The sequence below is a fragment of the Aptenodytes patagonicus genome, chromosome 13, assembly GCF_965638725.1.
Source record: "Aptenodytes patagonicus chromosome 13, bAptPat1.pri.cur, whole genome shotgun sequence".
Lineage (NCBI taxonomy): Eukaryota > Metazoa > Chordata > Aves > Sphenisciformes > Spheniscidae > Aptenodytes > Aptenodytes patagonicus.
This window is the reverse complement of record NC_134961.1, coordinates 520,335-536,001: the sequence shown is the minus strand read 5'-3', so window position 1 is coordinate 536,001 and position 15,667 is coordinate 520,335. Positions and strand designations below refer to the sequence as shown.

Genomic DNA, 15,667 nt, shown 5'->3' with positions numbered 1-15,667 from the left:
GGCATTTCCCGAGCCTGGAGGATGACGGGTCACTGCAGCCACGGAGGGGTTTTGTTCCCTCCCTAGCACAGGCCTAACATGTTGGACCTTCCCCTCGCCGTTTGAAAGAAAGCAGCAGAATTATTTTACGCTTCTTAAACTGTTTCCTTTAATAGGAAGTGCTGCTTTACTCTACCTTGTGCTTCTGAAACAAACGTTTGTGTTCCAAAAATATACAGTGTACACATACTCTGTAGCTATAGATACAAACATTTACAAAGAAACGAGCAGGCCGGAGTGGACTAGCTTGAAAAACCTCACGCCTTTCTTCCTGGCCCTCCTAGAGCAAGACCAGCTGGGCTCACCGTGCCGTAAGCAGATCAGGGCTACTGAAAAACACATGCTTGAGAAATACCATACCCTTGGTGATTACATGAAACAACGTGGATCCAAAAAATTTCCACACACTGCAGAGGTTTGGAGTTTCTGCTGTCTCTTCCCACCCCCTCCTTTTGTCCCTATGATCTGCTTTAGTATCTGCACCCCGCATCCAAATCGACCGCAGCCTACCCGTCTGCATCTCCTCTACTGCCGAAGGGCTGATCCCTCACGCGGGCATTGCTCAGCTTTACACCAAAGAGGAAAATGTGGTTCCCGAGACATTTGGTTTCATCTGCAAGGCTTCCTCAAACTAAGGGAAACTGGCTACACTCTACAGTCCTAGCATTTTAGCGAATAGGTCGGTATGGGAATGTCATTCCTGGTATAAACGTTTGTACGGGGTGAGCCGGGAGCGCCGGGTGAGCCGGGTGAGCAGGGAGCGCCGGGTGCGCGGGGTAGCCCAGAGGAGGAGTATGGATATGAGGATAAAATCCTGGTGGCAGAGCGCCGTGGGTCGGTTGCTGTACTGGACCTGAAATCACCAGCTGGAGCAGGCTGTGGAGAGAAATTCAGACAGGCGTGAGGATTATTTACAGGCGGCTTTTGTCGTGGCTCTCCCCAGCCCACAGGGGCCTGGCTCTAAGGACAATTCATAACCAACACACAGCACTGCTGGAAGGCAAGAGGACAGTGATTCAGTTAAGCTCTTTACAGCTTCCAGCAGACTCTTCTTTCTTTCCTTTTTTTTTTTTTCCTTTTTAAACTTGGTTGCTTTTTGCGAAGAGGCAAGAAGCAAAGTGCAGTTAAGCTTAGGGTCAGGTAAAACAAGCAGGGAGTTGGGGATGGGACAACTTTGGGGCAAGTTCCACACCGTAATTTCATTTTCCCCTTCTGTGCATTTGTTCTAACACAGGCTGGGCAAGATCATCTATACGGTGGGGGTCACTGAAGTCTCCTTCAGCCAAGAGTCCAGCTTGCAAGGGAGGAAGTAGCCAGCGCTATCACCTTTATCCTTGCGCTAAACTGTGTGTGAATAGAGGCCAACTTCCAGAAAGTAAACACAGTATTTTAGAGGAGATTTTGTCTCAGCAGCCCTCAAGTGCGTGTCTTGGAAGATGCATCAAAACCAACACAGCTGTAGAAAGGTCTCTTACTTGTTATGCGGTAGCCTGGAGCACACAGTTCTCAAGTCATCTGAAAGAGGACAGAAGACAGAAGGGTAAAGCAGAAATTAGAGCAGTTTTCCTCTCCGCTCTCCTTTCTAGGAAGATGAGATTACCGAAAAAGCTCCAGTCATCAACAGATCCAGAATCCCAGCCTGAGGCCAAAAACTTCCATGGGAGAGACCACGTTTCTCCATCTCCCCAGTCATTACTGCAGCTTTTTGCGCTTGACGCTTTATTGTATGTTCGACGTTTAACCTGCGCTGCCATATGGGAAATGCAGCTTCATTTCAAGGCAGACCAAGCCTCAGTATAGAATTTGCAATATCAATATACTACCAAGAAGTAACTAAGACATAGGAAATACAAGGTATGACTCTGCCCACTGAATATGGCATTTATGATGAGAAAGGCATCAGGTCAAAGCAAGGCAAAGCTTACCCAATACCTGTTTTGCATTGTTTTGGGGTTTTTTTAAACAGTGCTAGTGTAAAGAAAGGGTTGAGGTTTGGGTTGTTTGGGTTTTTTTTGCCAGGGTCTATTAACTAAAAATTGCACCTTTTTTACCACCTTAATGTCTTTTCCAGAACATTTCTTGGTAATATCTGTACGCCTCACTCCTTCGTGAGCTGCTGCCACCTCTTCCTTGGTCCTTGAAAGGAGTACTTCTTTCAACCAATTTTCAGATATTGATGAACAGTTTGTATTTGCCTCTCCAAAGCAGAATAGCTAGAACCAAGGCATTTAACAACATACCCTGTTGCTAGAGTCCTTTCAGGAATAGCTTGAGAACAAACTCCTGCGTTTGTAGATAAACACACCCCCAAAACACCAAAATAACTAGTATTTCGGCAGCTACTTATACTGAATTACTTTCCACTTCTATGGTAAAAGCAAGCGCTCAGAATGTACCAGGTGAACAGCTAGGAAAAAAAAAAAAAACACACAGCCAAAATGAGCCATCAACTAAAAAACCTTCACTTTTCTGCCTGTTCTTATTACACCCAGAGCTGCTTTATGAAAGATCAAAAAGAATAACGTTGACATTTGACCAGCAGCAGTGGTTCACCCAGGGCAAAAGCCTCAGGCACCTGCTTAGGCAGAGGTTGCTCTCCGCAGCCGGGGTCTGCACTAACTGCCCCGGCTTTGGGGAGCTTTGAGCCTTCTGGTCACACCAGGAATGACCTGTTTTCAAGACAACAAAAAAAAGTATGTCTGACTGACCCTGTGCTGTGTTACGGCACTTCCCTTTTTCATCTCTGCAGGTCTCTCGGAAAGAACCGGTTTTGGCAACAGGAAAGACAGGTGAAAGCCACATTAGCAGGCTTCTTTACTAAGTTTAACTGAAATCGTACCCACTGTAATGGGGTCTCGTTACAGGAGAGCTGAAGGCCCAGAAGTTCCAGATGAACAGTTTTTGCTTGCTTTTCAAATTCATTGTCTAGCACACCCACCCCATGATTTATCTACGTCATGGTGTTTCCTCCAGCAGGCAAACTCAGAGAAGTCAAACTGAAACACGGTTAAACAGTGCTTTTTAAATAGCTACAAGCAATTCTGAGGGAGTCAAACTTGTCCCCATGCCGGACCCCCAAATATAACTCCCTTGTGCACACTGCAAGGTAGAAGATCAATTCTCCAGCTCTGCAAAGCAACACACCAGTCACCAATGATCTCTCCTTTCTTACCCCCCATCCAGTTATTTCTCCTGAAGTATTTCCTGCACTATCACTTCCTAAGAGTGGCAAACTACTACTTCTGCTGTGAACACGTTGATCTTTACTCTCCCACCCCCAAAACTCCCTCTTACAACATCCACACACTGGAGGAAAAGAACCTCATGCCAGAGTCTCCGCCAGCCCCGCCGACAACTTACCTCTAGTGCACAGGAGTGCTCCCGATGCCATGGCCACTTGCAAAGCCTGAGCCAGTCTGTCTAGAGCCAGTTCAATCTCTTTGGATGCATTGAGAGGATTGAGTTCATCAGATAGTCTGTTAATTTCCTCAACGAGCGGAACTACGTGGTCAAAGGGTACTAGCCCCAGGCGCCCGTAAAGGTTCTTCTCCGTTAAATGCCCCTGAAGCATCATAAGAACCTGCAGGACACTTAGATGCAGTTTTGAATACAGCTGATGGCAATCTCTGTCTTCTCCTGAAGTGGAGTCCTTGGCAATTTTGCTGGGAGGGTGTCCATTTGAGAGAGAGGCTTTCTTCTTCCTTTTATAAGCCAAGGGGGCCTTCACACACCAACGGATCAGTCCAGTCAGCGGGGTGAGCTCTAAAAACCCTATTGGCAGGTTGGCTGCAATAGGAGTGTTTAGAAAGGTGATGAGGATCAAGCGGGGGTCTTCAAAGATCCAGGAAACGATCAGCTCGAGCAGATCCGAAGGAGGGATGAGGTCATCTGAAGATAGGAAAGGTATTATGGAGTAAGCTGAGCCTTGCACTGGAGCACAGGACAGCAGTCTTTAATTAGTCTCTCACACACACCCTTCCCGCACTGTCGCAATTACAATTTCAAAACCTCCCCAACTCTGCTGTTTTTTTCAAGACACCAAAGGTAGGTGCTCGTTTGTCCCAGGGGCGACACAACCATGTTCCTGTCAACGTCACCTTCTCCACCGCCAAATGCCAACATTTATCCCCTTTCCCAGCAAAGCTGCTTTTGGCATTTTCTTCTCTCCCACCCATCATCTGCTCAGTTTTTCTCTAAACTCAGTCTCCATTTATCCCTTGCCACAGGAAGTACAACGGGCAAGGGAACGGGAAAAACTTGTTGGCACTTCTTTCTCTCCACCCCAGTCATTCAACTCATTTCCTTTAAGTCTTACCTAAACCAGCATGTCTCGTGGAAAAACTTAATGCAACAACACGATCACATGACAGGTAAAGGATTATAAGATTATGTAAAGCTTCAAGTAAGAAGTGAAAGGTGGTCATGAACTGCAGCTTGACTACTACAGACAGGAGGAACACTGACTTCCCAGTAATCGTGCATCATCCCGTCACGGGGACAGGCTACTGGATTGAGCGACGTACTTTCATCGCAAGTTGTGTACAGTGTCAACAAAGGGCTCAGCACAGAACTGTCTAGTCAGGTCTTTTGTACCTGAAGTGACTTATAGGACAAATCATCTGGACTACAGAATTGCTAATGTGCACTGGATACAGAATCGGTATTTTCCAGTTTTTAGAGGTCTCAGAAAAGCTGAGTATCACAGATACTGCTGTTTGTGTGGTCGACTCCTGTCCTCAGGACATGGTGGAGACTGCCCAGTTACAGACCACTCTTTGAAGAGCAAGCTTCCTTTTCTTGTGTCACCAATAACAACTCAAATAAACTAAGGAATTAAAAAAAATTACTTCCTATAACTCATGTTATTTCCTTTCTGACATGTCTTTTAATTAGTTGGATGAACTTCCAAGTGGTTGCACAAAACAGATATAAAATACTGAGGAATATGCTACAAGCTCTACCAAATATTTTTTAAAAAAAGGAAGTCTAAACCTTCACCTCTCTCTCACTAATGCCAAGCTGCTTATCTGGAGAAGACCATGCAAAACATTTCCTTTATCGATAACAAATAGCATTTGCTTTTTTGGATTATATGTGATGTTGGTCTTCAGCGTATGGTTGTTCCCTAGTCTACCATGAGCTTGCCGTCTCTCTCGCTGAGTAAAGGTAAATCAATCTTATTTTCGACAACTACACGTTTCTAGTGTCTGAGCAACAACAACCTGAGACAGGTCATACCACTAGCTGTTAACACGTACAGTTAGAGAGCGCACTGGAGGTACGCTGTTGATTGTGTTTCTCGTCACTGCTCAACAGAAATCCTGCTCCAGCGTGCAAACACTCAGAATTTGTGTTTCTCCCCTTTTTGGAAGGAATTGGACTGACACGACAGCCCTGAGTCTATCTGCTGGGTAGGTGACAGGCAATAGGGAGATCCAACTGCCCAGCCCAGGCAGATCAGCTTTCGCTCCTAGAGCTGCTCAATCAATAAGGTCCCCGCGTCCTTTACCCTCTGTGGAGGACGTTGCCCTTTGTCTCGGGCGTTACCTGGCTGCTTCTCCAGCAAAGGCTCTCCCTTCAGCCACTGCGTGGTTATTTTTATTCTCACCCCAGTGACAGATGAGGCAACAGCCACACCCCTGAGCTGCTTCTGGCAATAATTACACGGTAACAAGCATCTTTAGAATTTCAGCAGTTAATTCGCTTGCAACAGTTAATTTGTGTTGCATTATACTGCACCTCTTACTTCGAAAGACACATCTTGGAAACACTTACCTGAAGAGAGGTCGTAGAGCGCCGTGACGGATGTAATGAACTGGCAGCAGAAGCGAGGACTGGCACTGAATATCTGCTTCAGCGTCTGGATGGACCCTGGCACCAAGTTGCAGTAGTCGTCGACCAAAGCTCGGGCTAGCCTCACGCAGTACACGGCGGGGGTTCGCTGCAGGGGTGCGGGACGGCACGCAAGGAAAGGCGGATTAAACCCACTCACAGGAAGTTCTACAGAGCCGACTTTAAAGTTTGCGTTGCCTAAACACTGTGCCTGCCCAGCCACTTTGCTGTTTCAGCATTTGTGTTTCCACTGTCCCAACATTAAAGCGCGCTTTCTCTCTCTGCATATCAAAGATCCACTCAGACAGAAATAAAATTACTATTTCACAATATTAAAATAGATGATGATATTTCCTGTTTACAATATCTGTAGTTTAAAATGAAAACCTTTTACAGCAATAGTCTGACTTAGATGGAGATTTTTTTACTACTTCAGCAACGTAGTTCTGTAGTTCAACTAGTTCAGTACCAGAACAACTAGTTCAGTTGACCTCTCAGTTACGCTTGACATTTTTAACGTGGAAAAAATTCTGTGCAATCCTCATATCACTTAAGAGCTGCAATCTGTAAAAAACCTACACCTTCTTCTGCTACCCAGGTTACATCCCCTCCTCATCTACCAACGCTCACCAGATGGGAAAAGAGGGACCCCACAGAAACGGTACTGGTCTGCCTCCTGCCACCCTTCCCTCCCAGCACAGCCTTTCTGCTCTTCCCCTTCTGTAAAGCAGGCGAGTTCTGCACATCCCGCAAATGCAGCGGGAAGGAAGATGCACTTCCCAAGGTCTACAGTAGGGAATCTCAGTGGGAAAGGAGGAGATATAGGAGATCCCTGACATACTGCATTCACGGATATGAATACCAGACACAGGTATTTTGTGCCCAAATCTCAAGAGAGAGGTTTGCCTCTTCTGCCATGCCCAAACTTGCACACGAGGGACAGTTTATTTCCCAAGCTCCAGAGTTGGCTTCTTTGGGCAATGTGACCATGAACTGCCCTGGTTTTGTTCCCTGTGTTGGTCAAACCCCCCACTAATCCCTTTCGACATGCTGGGCTCGGGTGGAAAAAAAAAAAATCAAATAAAATAAAACTAAAAAAAAAAAACCCACCCACAAAACAATAAAACTTTCACCCATGGTAAAAAAAAAAAACAAACCACCAGATTTTCTTCTGCCAGTGCAGCACATAAATGGATCGGCAAAAGCTCTACCTTTATGCTGGAGCAAAGGAATGGACACGAGCACAGACGTGGGGTGAACGTAGCTCCAGCAGCCAGCTGTTGCATCAGCCGACACTGCCACAGATGAGCAGCTGACCGCAACCAGCTGTCACTGACCATTTGGCGACACTCTGCCTCAGTTCACCCGCTACCCATCGCGGCACACTCCCTCGCTCCTTCCCCGAGACCGCCCTGCCTGCACAGAAGCTGTACCTGCAGCCAGAAGGCAGCACACTCCAGAACAGGAACCCTGCACACAGCCACTGCCATGGAAACCAGCTTTCCTAGTAAAGCCATCCTGCTGTCATCTGCTTTGTTTCCTTGAGGGCTGAAGAGAGATGAGAAAATGATCTGCCGGACTGAATCCTTGGTTTGCTCTTGGAAATAATTGCACATGATCTCAAGGAGCTGAAGTTCCTGAAGTGAATTCAATCTCTGAAAGAAAACAAAAGCAAAGCTGCAAAATATACTGGGACTCTTGAAGAATCAAGAGCTGCTTTGGTGAAAGCCAGGAACAGTAAAGGCTGAGAGCTTCCCTCAGGCGTTAGAAACTCAATGTTTGTGCACAGTACACATATTTAAGCTTCCTGAACCACCACTGCATTTACCTAGTCACACTGAAGAGCTCTAGGTTGTATTTGAATACCTGGATACCCAAGACTGGTGCTTGCTGTACCAGCAAGCGCTGCCCACAAACTGAGAGATAAACCTATAGCAATACTGGGGTGAAAAATATTTCCTCCCTCACCAAATAACAGCACTAAGGGCACCACCGGGCAGCTGAGGGGGGGTCACAGCAGGGCCCAGCAGGCCCCAGGCCCGCGCATGCCGATATACACCAGCAGCTGTGGTTTCTGGTCGCTGCTCTCTGGGAGGTCCCCGCTCGTAGCTCCAGCCCACACCCAGCCACCTAAAAACCCTGGTACCGCTCAGCTGCAGCGCTGCGAGGCTGTGGGCAGTCCCCAGGGGCCTCGGGGCCCACCACACCTCCCCGGGGCCCTGCCTGGTCTCCCAGAGTCCTGTCCAGTGCATGGGGGTCTTGCCAGCCAGATCCCCCTCCCTGTCGCCAGCACCCCAGGGACCCCGTCCTGTCCTTCTAAGGCCTCAGGCTCCAGCAGCAGCCCCCCCCAGGGACCCCGTCTTGGGCTCCTGAGGCCTCGGCCTCCATAGCCACTCCCTGGGGCTACGTCCGGCCTCCCAGGGCGCTGCCTGGCCGTACGTCGTCAGCCCCCAGGGCCTACCCTGCCTCCCCGGGGCCGCGGCCTCCAGCAGCCCCCCCGGGGACCCCGTCCGGTCTCTCAGGGCCCCGCCAGGCCTCGCCCCATAACCGCCCCGCGGTCGGGGCCCACCTTGGGCGGAGCGCCGCGCTCCTTGGGGACCTGGAAGAGGAACTCCTCCAGGAGCTCGGCGGGGCCCTTGTCGACGAGGGGCAGCGGGGCGCTCTGCAGCTGGCTGCTGAAGTAGATGTCCAGGTGGTACAGCACCTCCTTGGCGGCGCTCAGCGCGTCCCGCCGCAGCAGCGAGTGCCGGATGTCGCTCATGGCTCCGACCCCACCGGGAAGGGAACGGACCCTCCCCCCCTTCCCCTTCCTCTTCTCCGCCTCCTCCCCGCGTCCCGCCGCCGCCGCCGCCGCCCCTCCGGCCCGGCCCGGCCCGGCCCCGCTCCGCTCGGCGCGGCCTCCCACAGCGGCGGAGGCGCAGAGCGGACGGGCGCTACGGCAGCCCGCGCCGGACAAAAAGGGTCCACGAGCGCCCGCCGCCGGCAGCGCCCCCTGGCGGCCCCGCCCGCAACGGCGGGGGAGGAGCGGGGCGGGGAGGGGGGGGAAGCGCTGAGCCCCGGGGCTGACCTGAGGGGGGGCTTGGCCCGGGAGGGAACTGGCCCTGAGGGGATCTTGGCCCTGGGGGGGCTGGTCCTGGGGGGTCTGGGCCTGGGGAAAGCCTGGCCCTGGGGCTGGCCCTTGGAGGGGTCTTGGCCTGAAGGGGGGCTGGCCCTGGGGGGGGGGGGGTGTCTTGGCCTGGGGGTCCTGGACCTGGGGCTGACCTGGGGAGCGCAGCCCTGCCGAGGGGGTCTAGGCCCAGCCCTGATCCCACTGTGGGGAGCGGGGTGCAGGTCCTGGCCCTGCTCGGGGGGGGGCTTGGCCCCAGGGCCCCCCCCCCCAGCCCCTAAGGAGCACCGCGCACTGCAGGGGCCCGGCACGGCCCTCTTGGGAAACGCAGCAGCTGCCTTGGAAGACCGGGGAGTGCCGGGACATCGGCCAAGGCCGCTGGGGCAAGCTGCGGGAGCATGCGGGGTGGGGGGCCGCCATTCCCCGGCACCACACGGGCCCCCCCCAGGGATGGGGCCTGCCCTGGGTGACCTCCTGGGGAGGGTCTGGGGGCAGGCGCTGTGGCAGGGACCCATCATTTTTCAGGAGTCCCGGCTCGGCTCCACGCCCAAAGACCAAAGCTGGTGGGGCCGCGCCGGGATGCACCGGCTGCGCTCAGCCCCCCAGCACCGGCATCGCGCCGGCCCCGGCACGCTCGCCTGAAACCAGCTTGTTGGAAATGTGGGGTGCTGGATGGGAACGGTTGGTGTTGGTGAAATAAACACTTTTTAAGAGAAATTGTAGCTGGTGATGAGCGAGAGCTGCCCACGCACCGTATTGGGGAGCTGCCGTTCCCCATGAGTGGTCTCTGGGATTCACTTATACCTCGCAGATCTCTCATCGGCGCTTTTATCGATTCAGGCGCGTTCTCAGCCTTACCTGTGGCAGGAGGTGTTGGCACCGGTTGAAAGGGTTGTTGTTTTCACTGAACAGACCTTTATTTCTGTGAAAAATGCCATATGGAGCCTGCGGCCTTGCACGTTCCACTTGGCAAGATGAGCTCGTCCCTGCCCATAAATGCAGGTGTGGGTCCTTCCCCTTCCAGAGACCTTGGACGACACCAAAGGTACGTCCTGCTCCCCTCTCCTCCCATGCCCCAGGAGCTCCCCTCTCCAACGTCGTCTTCTCCAGCTCGGCTTAATTTTGCCGAGACGCTCTGCCGGCGCTGAGCCCGGGTGCAGCTCACGAGCATTGCCCGGGATGGATACGGTCCGCTATAGGTGCCTCTGCCTGGGAGGCTGCGGAGGCTGCTGTGCCCCCCGGGAGCGACGAGGACTCGCAGGGCTTTGGGCAGTTTGTGGCGTGACCAAATCATAAGATTACCAAATTGTGGCGTTACCGAATCGCCCTGTTACCAACTGGAGGGACTGCGGCGTTACAGACGGTAGCGTTTGCAGCCGTAGCGAGGATGCAAGTGGGGAAAGGTGAGGATTTAACTAGAGCAGCTGCCCCAGAAGAAAAAGCGAGCCCGGGGGCAGCAAGCCGTTCCCCACGTTGGGCTTCGGGTGTGCCGAAAGCTGGGGTGTTTGCCGGTCCTCTCAGCCCATCTTATCGGGGCTCCCCGGCGGGGCCGGGTGCTCGGGGCGCCTGGGCTTGGGCAGGGCTCAGATCCCATTCGTTGGTGAAATGTTACCCCGGGGAGCTGAGCGCCACGGGAAATACTTCCCAAATGCCTTTCCCCGTGGATGGGAGCTGCCGCGCTGCCTCGGTGGGGGGGTCCCGGGGGACTCCAGCCTGGGAGAGGATGGGGCAGAGGCAGTGCTGGGGGGCAGGGGGGGGCAGATACCCCAGGTGAGGATGCTCCAGGCAGGGAAGGAGGTGGGGAGGGGTGCTGGGGGGGATCCATCCCTTGCTCTGTCCTAGCACGGCTGCTGTAGGGTCTTTTGGGTCTCTGGCGCAGACCCGGAGAGGGGTGGGAGAGGCACAAGCCAAGGGACCTTGGTGTCCCCGGCTGCTGCCGCCCACCCCGGGCCAGGAGAGGTGTCTGGGCTGAGTGCGGTGAATGAGGAAGCAACTGCTGTGCATCACCGTGAAATGGCATTTGCTCCTTTGCCAGTGAATTATCCGCTCTGGCCTTGTGGGCGGTCTGGCCTCCCTCCAGGAGGGACAGGCAGGATGAGGCAGGGACAAGGACTCAGTAGCCCGAGGCTGGAGCCGGATGGCTGGACGAGGTTCACCATCCCTGGGTCCTGGTGGTTCACTGGAAAACGGATGCCTCCCAGTGAAACCAGTACGGCCAGTGGGAATACCCTGGTCACCCTCGTTGTCTGTGCCAAACCCCCCTCCCAGCCAGGGGTGGCTGAGCCCGTCCCTGCTCCTCTGCACCCAGGATGGTGGCCTCGAAGCTGCTGCTGCCGCTGCTGGTTGCAGCTCTCCTGCTGCACGTGGCCACCACGCTGAAGATCAGCGCCTTCAACATCAAGGTGTTTGGGGACAGCAAGATGTCCAACCAGACTATCGCAGATATCATCGTCTCTGTGAGTGCTGGGGGAGAGGAGCAATCCTGGCCGCTCTCTGGTCTCTGGGATGCAGCCGGCTTGGGGCAGTCGGACACTAGCTTTCTGCAGGCATCCGTCCATCCATGCGTCCATCCGTGCATCCACCCACCCATCAATCCACCTGTCCACACACCCCCATCCATCCACCTATGCCTCCATCCATCCACCCATCCATCTGTCCATCCATCCATCTATGCCTCCATTCATACATGCCTCCATCCATGCATCCATCACTCCATCCATCCCCACCTCCATCCATCCATCCATGCCTCCATCCATCCACCCACCTGCTCTTCCCCCATCACCATCTCCAACCTGGGGCCATCTCCACTCTTGCCGGTCCCCAGCCGAGGACGGGTGATGCTCGGTGCTGCCCAGGTTCCTCACTCAGAGCAGCCTGCGAGTGAGGAGCTGCTGGGATGGTGGGTGGTAGACAGGCGGGTGTTAGAGGGCACTGTGTCACCCCAGGGTCCTTCCAAGCCAGAGGACACCAACAGAGGAGCTCCCTCCCTGGCTCTCAGGACCCTGCTGCCCCCCTGTTGCCAGCTTGGGAGCCTTCACAGCCCAGCCCAGGCACCCATGGGTGCCCCTATGAGCAGCTCTGAGCTTGTCCCCCCAGATCCTGTCGGGGTACGACATCACCGTGGTGCAGGAGGTCCAGGACTCCGACCTGAGCGCTGTGAAGAAGCTCATGGACCAGCTCAACAGGTGACCCTGATGGCGCAGGGCGGGGGGTGCCTGCAAATGGGACGCCGGGGCAGATACTGGCCGGTGTCTCGTCGTGCCGGGGCACCTCTGGCATGGCCAGAGAGAGCCTGCTGGGTGCTGGGGGCACCGGGAACCTCCGCTCACCCTCTCTGCATCTCTCTCCCAGCGTGTCCCTGCACCCATACAGCTTTTTGAGCAGCATCCCCCTGGGTCGGACCACCTACAAGGAGCAATACCTCTTCATCTACAGGTAAGGGATGTCCCCAGGGTCCGGCGTCCCCTGCGTCACCCGCCGTCCCCCCCAGCAGCCAGGGAGGTGGGTATCTTTGGGGGCCCCAGCTGTGGCAGGAGCGGTGCCAGGGGCTGCCCTGCTCTCCTCCCTCAGGTCGGACATGGTGTCCGTGCTGGGAAGCTACTACTACGACGACGGCTGTGAGTCCTGTGGGACTGATACCTTCAGCAGGGAGCCCTTCATTGTCAAGTTCTTCTCGCCCACCACGCGTGAGCAGAGCCGGCGCATGGCAGCACCTCGGCTGGCACTGGGGGCTGCCCGGACCTGGCAAGGGGTCCCCTCTGCGCGGGGCTGAGCCCGGAGCTGTGCCTGCCAGGCGGGGGGATTGCACGCTGGAGCCCAGCTGAGGGGCTCCACTGGGGTCCTTCACTGCTGTGGGGCCTTCTCCCACCCGTGGGTGCTCAGGGGTCCTGGGTACCTGCCCGGCATGGCCTTCACTGCCTGCTGTTTCCCACCATGTGCCATGTCCCACCATCTCCCATCTCCTCCCATTGCCTGTCATCTCCCACCATCCGCTTCCTCCAGTTGCCTGCCATCTCCCATCACCTGCCATCTTCCATCATGTACCATCGCCCATCCCCTCCCATTTCCCTCCTTGTGCCATCTCCTACCCCGTGCCATCACCTCCACCTCCCCGGCAGCTCCCCAGGGCGCACACACTCTCCCATCTCTCTCCCACCCCCATCTCCTTCCCAAAACCACAGCGGCTTGGAAAAAATGATGGAAAACAGGCAGCAAACCCCAAACCATGTGCAGAGGGATGCAGCTCCCCGCTGGAAATTCCATCCCGGAGGACAGGCAGACCACAAAAAGCCGACGCACCCTTTCCCTTCAGCAGCTTTTCCCGGCCGGTAGCTGGGGCTTGACCCGGGGTGATCTCCCGGGGTTCCCGCTCCCTTCCCGGGTGCTGCACCCGAGCCGGGGGCTGATGGCCGCCTGTTCAGCAGAAGTGGAGGAGTTCGTGATGGTGCCCCTGCATGCCAAGCCCAGCAGCGCGGTGGACGAGATCGACGCGCTCTACGACGTCTACACCGACGTTGTCAACAAGTGGGCGACTAACGTAAGCGGCGGCGGGGAGGTCGGCTCCTCCCTGGAGCAGCCGGGTGGGCTGGGGTACGGCCACCGCACATCCCAACAGCTGTCCTGGGATGGACGTGCCCCATGGGCGACCTCTCATACCCATCGGAGCGGGTGCCACCCCAGCAATATCCAGGCAGGGAGGTGCTGGGTGGCTCTGCTGCCATTACTGGGGATTGTTCCCCCGTGCTGGGGAGCCCCAAGGGGGTTTTCTGTTGCCCCATAAGATTTTAGGGAGCCCTTTGTGCCCCGTAAGGTCCATGGTCAGGGACACAGTGTGCTGCCCCACAGAACATCCTCCTCCTGGGCGACTTCAACGCCGACTGCTCCTACGTGACCAGCGCCCAGTGGCCGTCAATCCGCCTGCGCTCCCTCGACGCCTGTGAGTGGCTCATCCCCGACAGCGCCGACACCACCGTCGCCAACACCACCGACTGCGCCTATGACCGGTAGGTGCCATGGCGGTGGCGCGGGGGCTGGCGCGGGGGGGACTGGCGGGCGCTAACACCCCCATGATGCCCCGGCAGCATCGTCGCCTGCGGCACCGCGCTGCGCCAGGACATCGAGCCCGGCTCTGCCACCATCAACAACTTCCAGAAGACTTTCCACCTCCAGATCAAGGATGTGAGTGAGGGGCCGGGGCACACGAGCCCGCCGGCACCAGGATCCACCCTACCACGCCTCCCAGGAGCGCGGGTGGGCTCCCTGTTCCCCAGGGCGCACCCGAGGGTGGCCTGACCCCAACCCCTCCACTGATGCAACCCCCCAGCCTGAGCGTTTTGGGGTACACTCTAAGTTTTGGGGTTGGAGTGGAGCGTTGGGGTCCCAGCCGGCCATGACAGCGATGGTGGGTCCGGATGAGCTCAGCCGCCTCTCTGTTTTCCCCCCACACCCAGGCTTTGGCCGTCAGCGACCATTTCCCGGTGGAGGTGACCCTGAAAGCCTGCTGAGCCTGTTCCCTTGCCGGTGGCTACCAGGACACCCCGGCACGCACCTGCGTCCCTCATGGGAGCCCATGCACCACCAGTGCCAGCCAAGCTGCCCGCTGTCTCTGCAAGGACCCACCCTGCAGGGTCTTGTGGGAGTGGGATGCCCTCCGCTTCCATTAAAAAATGAGCTTTTTCCAGCCCTTGCAGCTCTGGAGGGAGAGTCCCTTCATCCATCCCCAGCAGTACCCCATGCCTGAGCCCCCCCTGTCCCCCTGCCAGGGGCAGCCCCACCGGGGCTGGAGCCAGGGAGGTTTCCAGGGCCGGGGGTCCCCTCTTGCCGTCGAGAGCCCTGGACCCATGGGGCAGCAAGTGCTGCTCCCCTCTGAGCTGCCAGCAGCAAAAGCAGAGACACCGGGAAGGGCCTGGGAGGCTCCGGGCAGGATTCGACCCCCTTGCAGGGTCGCAGGATGCTCTTCCGCCGGCTTGGGGGCCGCACCCTGCTGGAGCCTGCCTGGCTGCGGGGTGGGTGACGGGGCGCTGACGGTGAGGGTGGGGGGAGGCGGAGGACGTGAGTCAGTTCCCAGGGGGTTCGGTGCCTCCCGGGGGGGGTTTCGGTACCGACATGGTGCTGAGGGACACCAGACTCATCCCGTGACTGGGTGTGAGGATGCAAAACCCAGCGGCACATGCGAGAGCCCGGCAAGCCCCGGCATGAGCAGCCATCACCTCCCCACCTGCCCTGCTGCTGGCACCCCAGCAGAGCCGCCCGCTCCCTCAGCCGGGGTGATGCCATGTGCCGGGGTGACGCCATGTGCCGGCACGGCGGCTGTTGGCTCTGCTGGGGCTGCTTTGGGTCACCAGTGGGGCTGCTTTGGGTCACCAGTGGGGCTGCTTTAGGTGACAACTGGGGCTGCTTTGGGTCACGAGTGGGGCTGTCCTGGGTGACTGCCGGGGCTGCTGTGGGGGTTTGCAGCCGCCCCCTCTTGCTGAGGCTGGCGGTGCTCAGCCTGCCTGACCCAGACACCCCGCCATTTCCTTCTCTCCCCCCTAATTACACCATCTGAATCACCCACGTTAAGGCCATCGCCCTTCGCCGCCTGCCTGGCCGCCGTGCCCCGCACCATGACCCGGGGGGCCACCCCAGCCGCAGCACCATGAGTCCCGCGTGCCCACCCAGTCCCACCGGGATGCCCCGGCACCGCTGCGC

The 15,667-nt window shown here is 56.3% G+C and overlaps 2 protein-coding genes across 2 annotated transcripts; one reads left to right on the top strand and one right to left on the bottom strand.

Moving 5' to 3' along the window:
- Window positions 1-120: 120 nt before the first annotated feature.
- Window positions 121-8,670, bottom strand: INTS15 (integrator complex subunit 15). Its single transcript, XM_076351054.1, has 6 exons — window positions 8,441-8,670; window positions 7,305-7,526; window positions 5,815-5,980; window positions 3,400-3,927; window positions 1,515-1,554; window positions 121-915 (listed from the first exon to the last, which is right to left on the bottom strand). Exons 1-6 carry the CDS (start codon window positions 8,630-8,632, stop codon window positions 708-710), a joined length of 1,356 nt encoding a protein of 451 aa, XP_076207169.1. The 5' UTR covers window positions 8,633-8,670; the 3' UTR covers window positions 121-707.
- Window positions 8,671-11,286: 2,616 nt separating this feature from the next.
- LOC143166667 (deoxyribonuclease-1-like) lies at window positions 11,287-14,481 on the top strand. The gene is made up of 8 exons (XM_076351256.1): window positions 11,287-11,433; window positions 12,074-12,162; window positions 12,329-12,412; window positions 12,548-12,663; window positions 13,399-13,514; window positions 13,823-13,980; window positions 14,059-14,155; window positions 14,428-14,481. The coding sequence occupies exons 1-8, from the start codon at window positions 11,287-11,289 to the stop codon at window positions 14,479-14,481; spliced, it is 861 nt and encodes a 286-aa protein (XP_076207371.1).
- The last annotated feature ends 1,186 nt before the right edge of the window (window positions 14,482-15,667 follow it).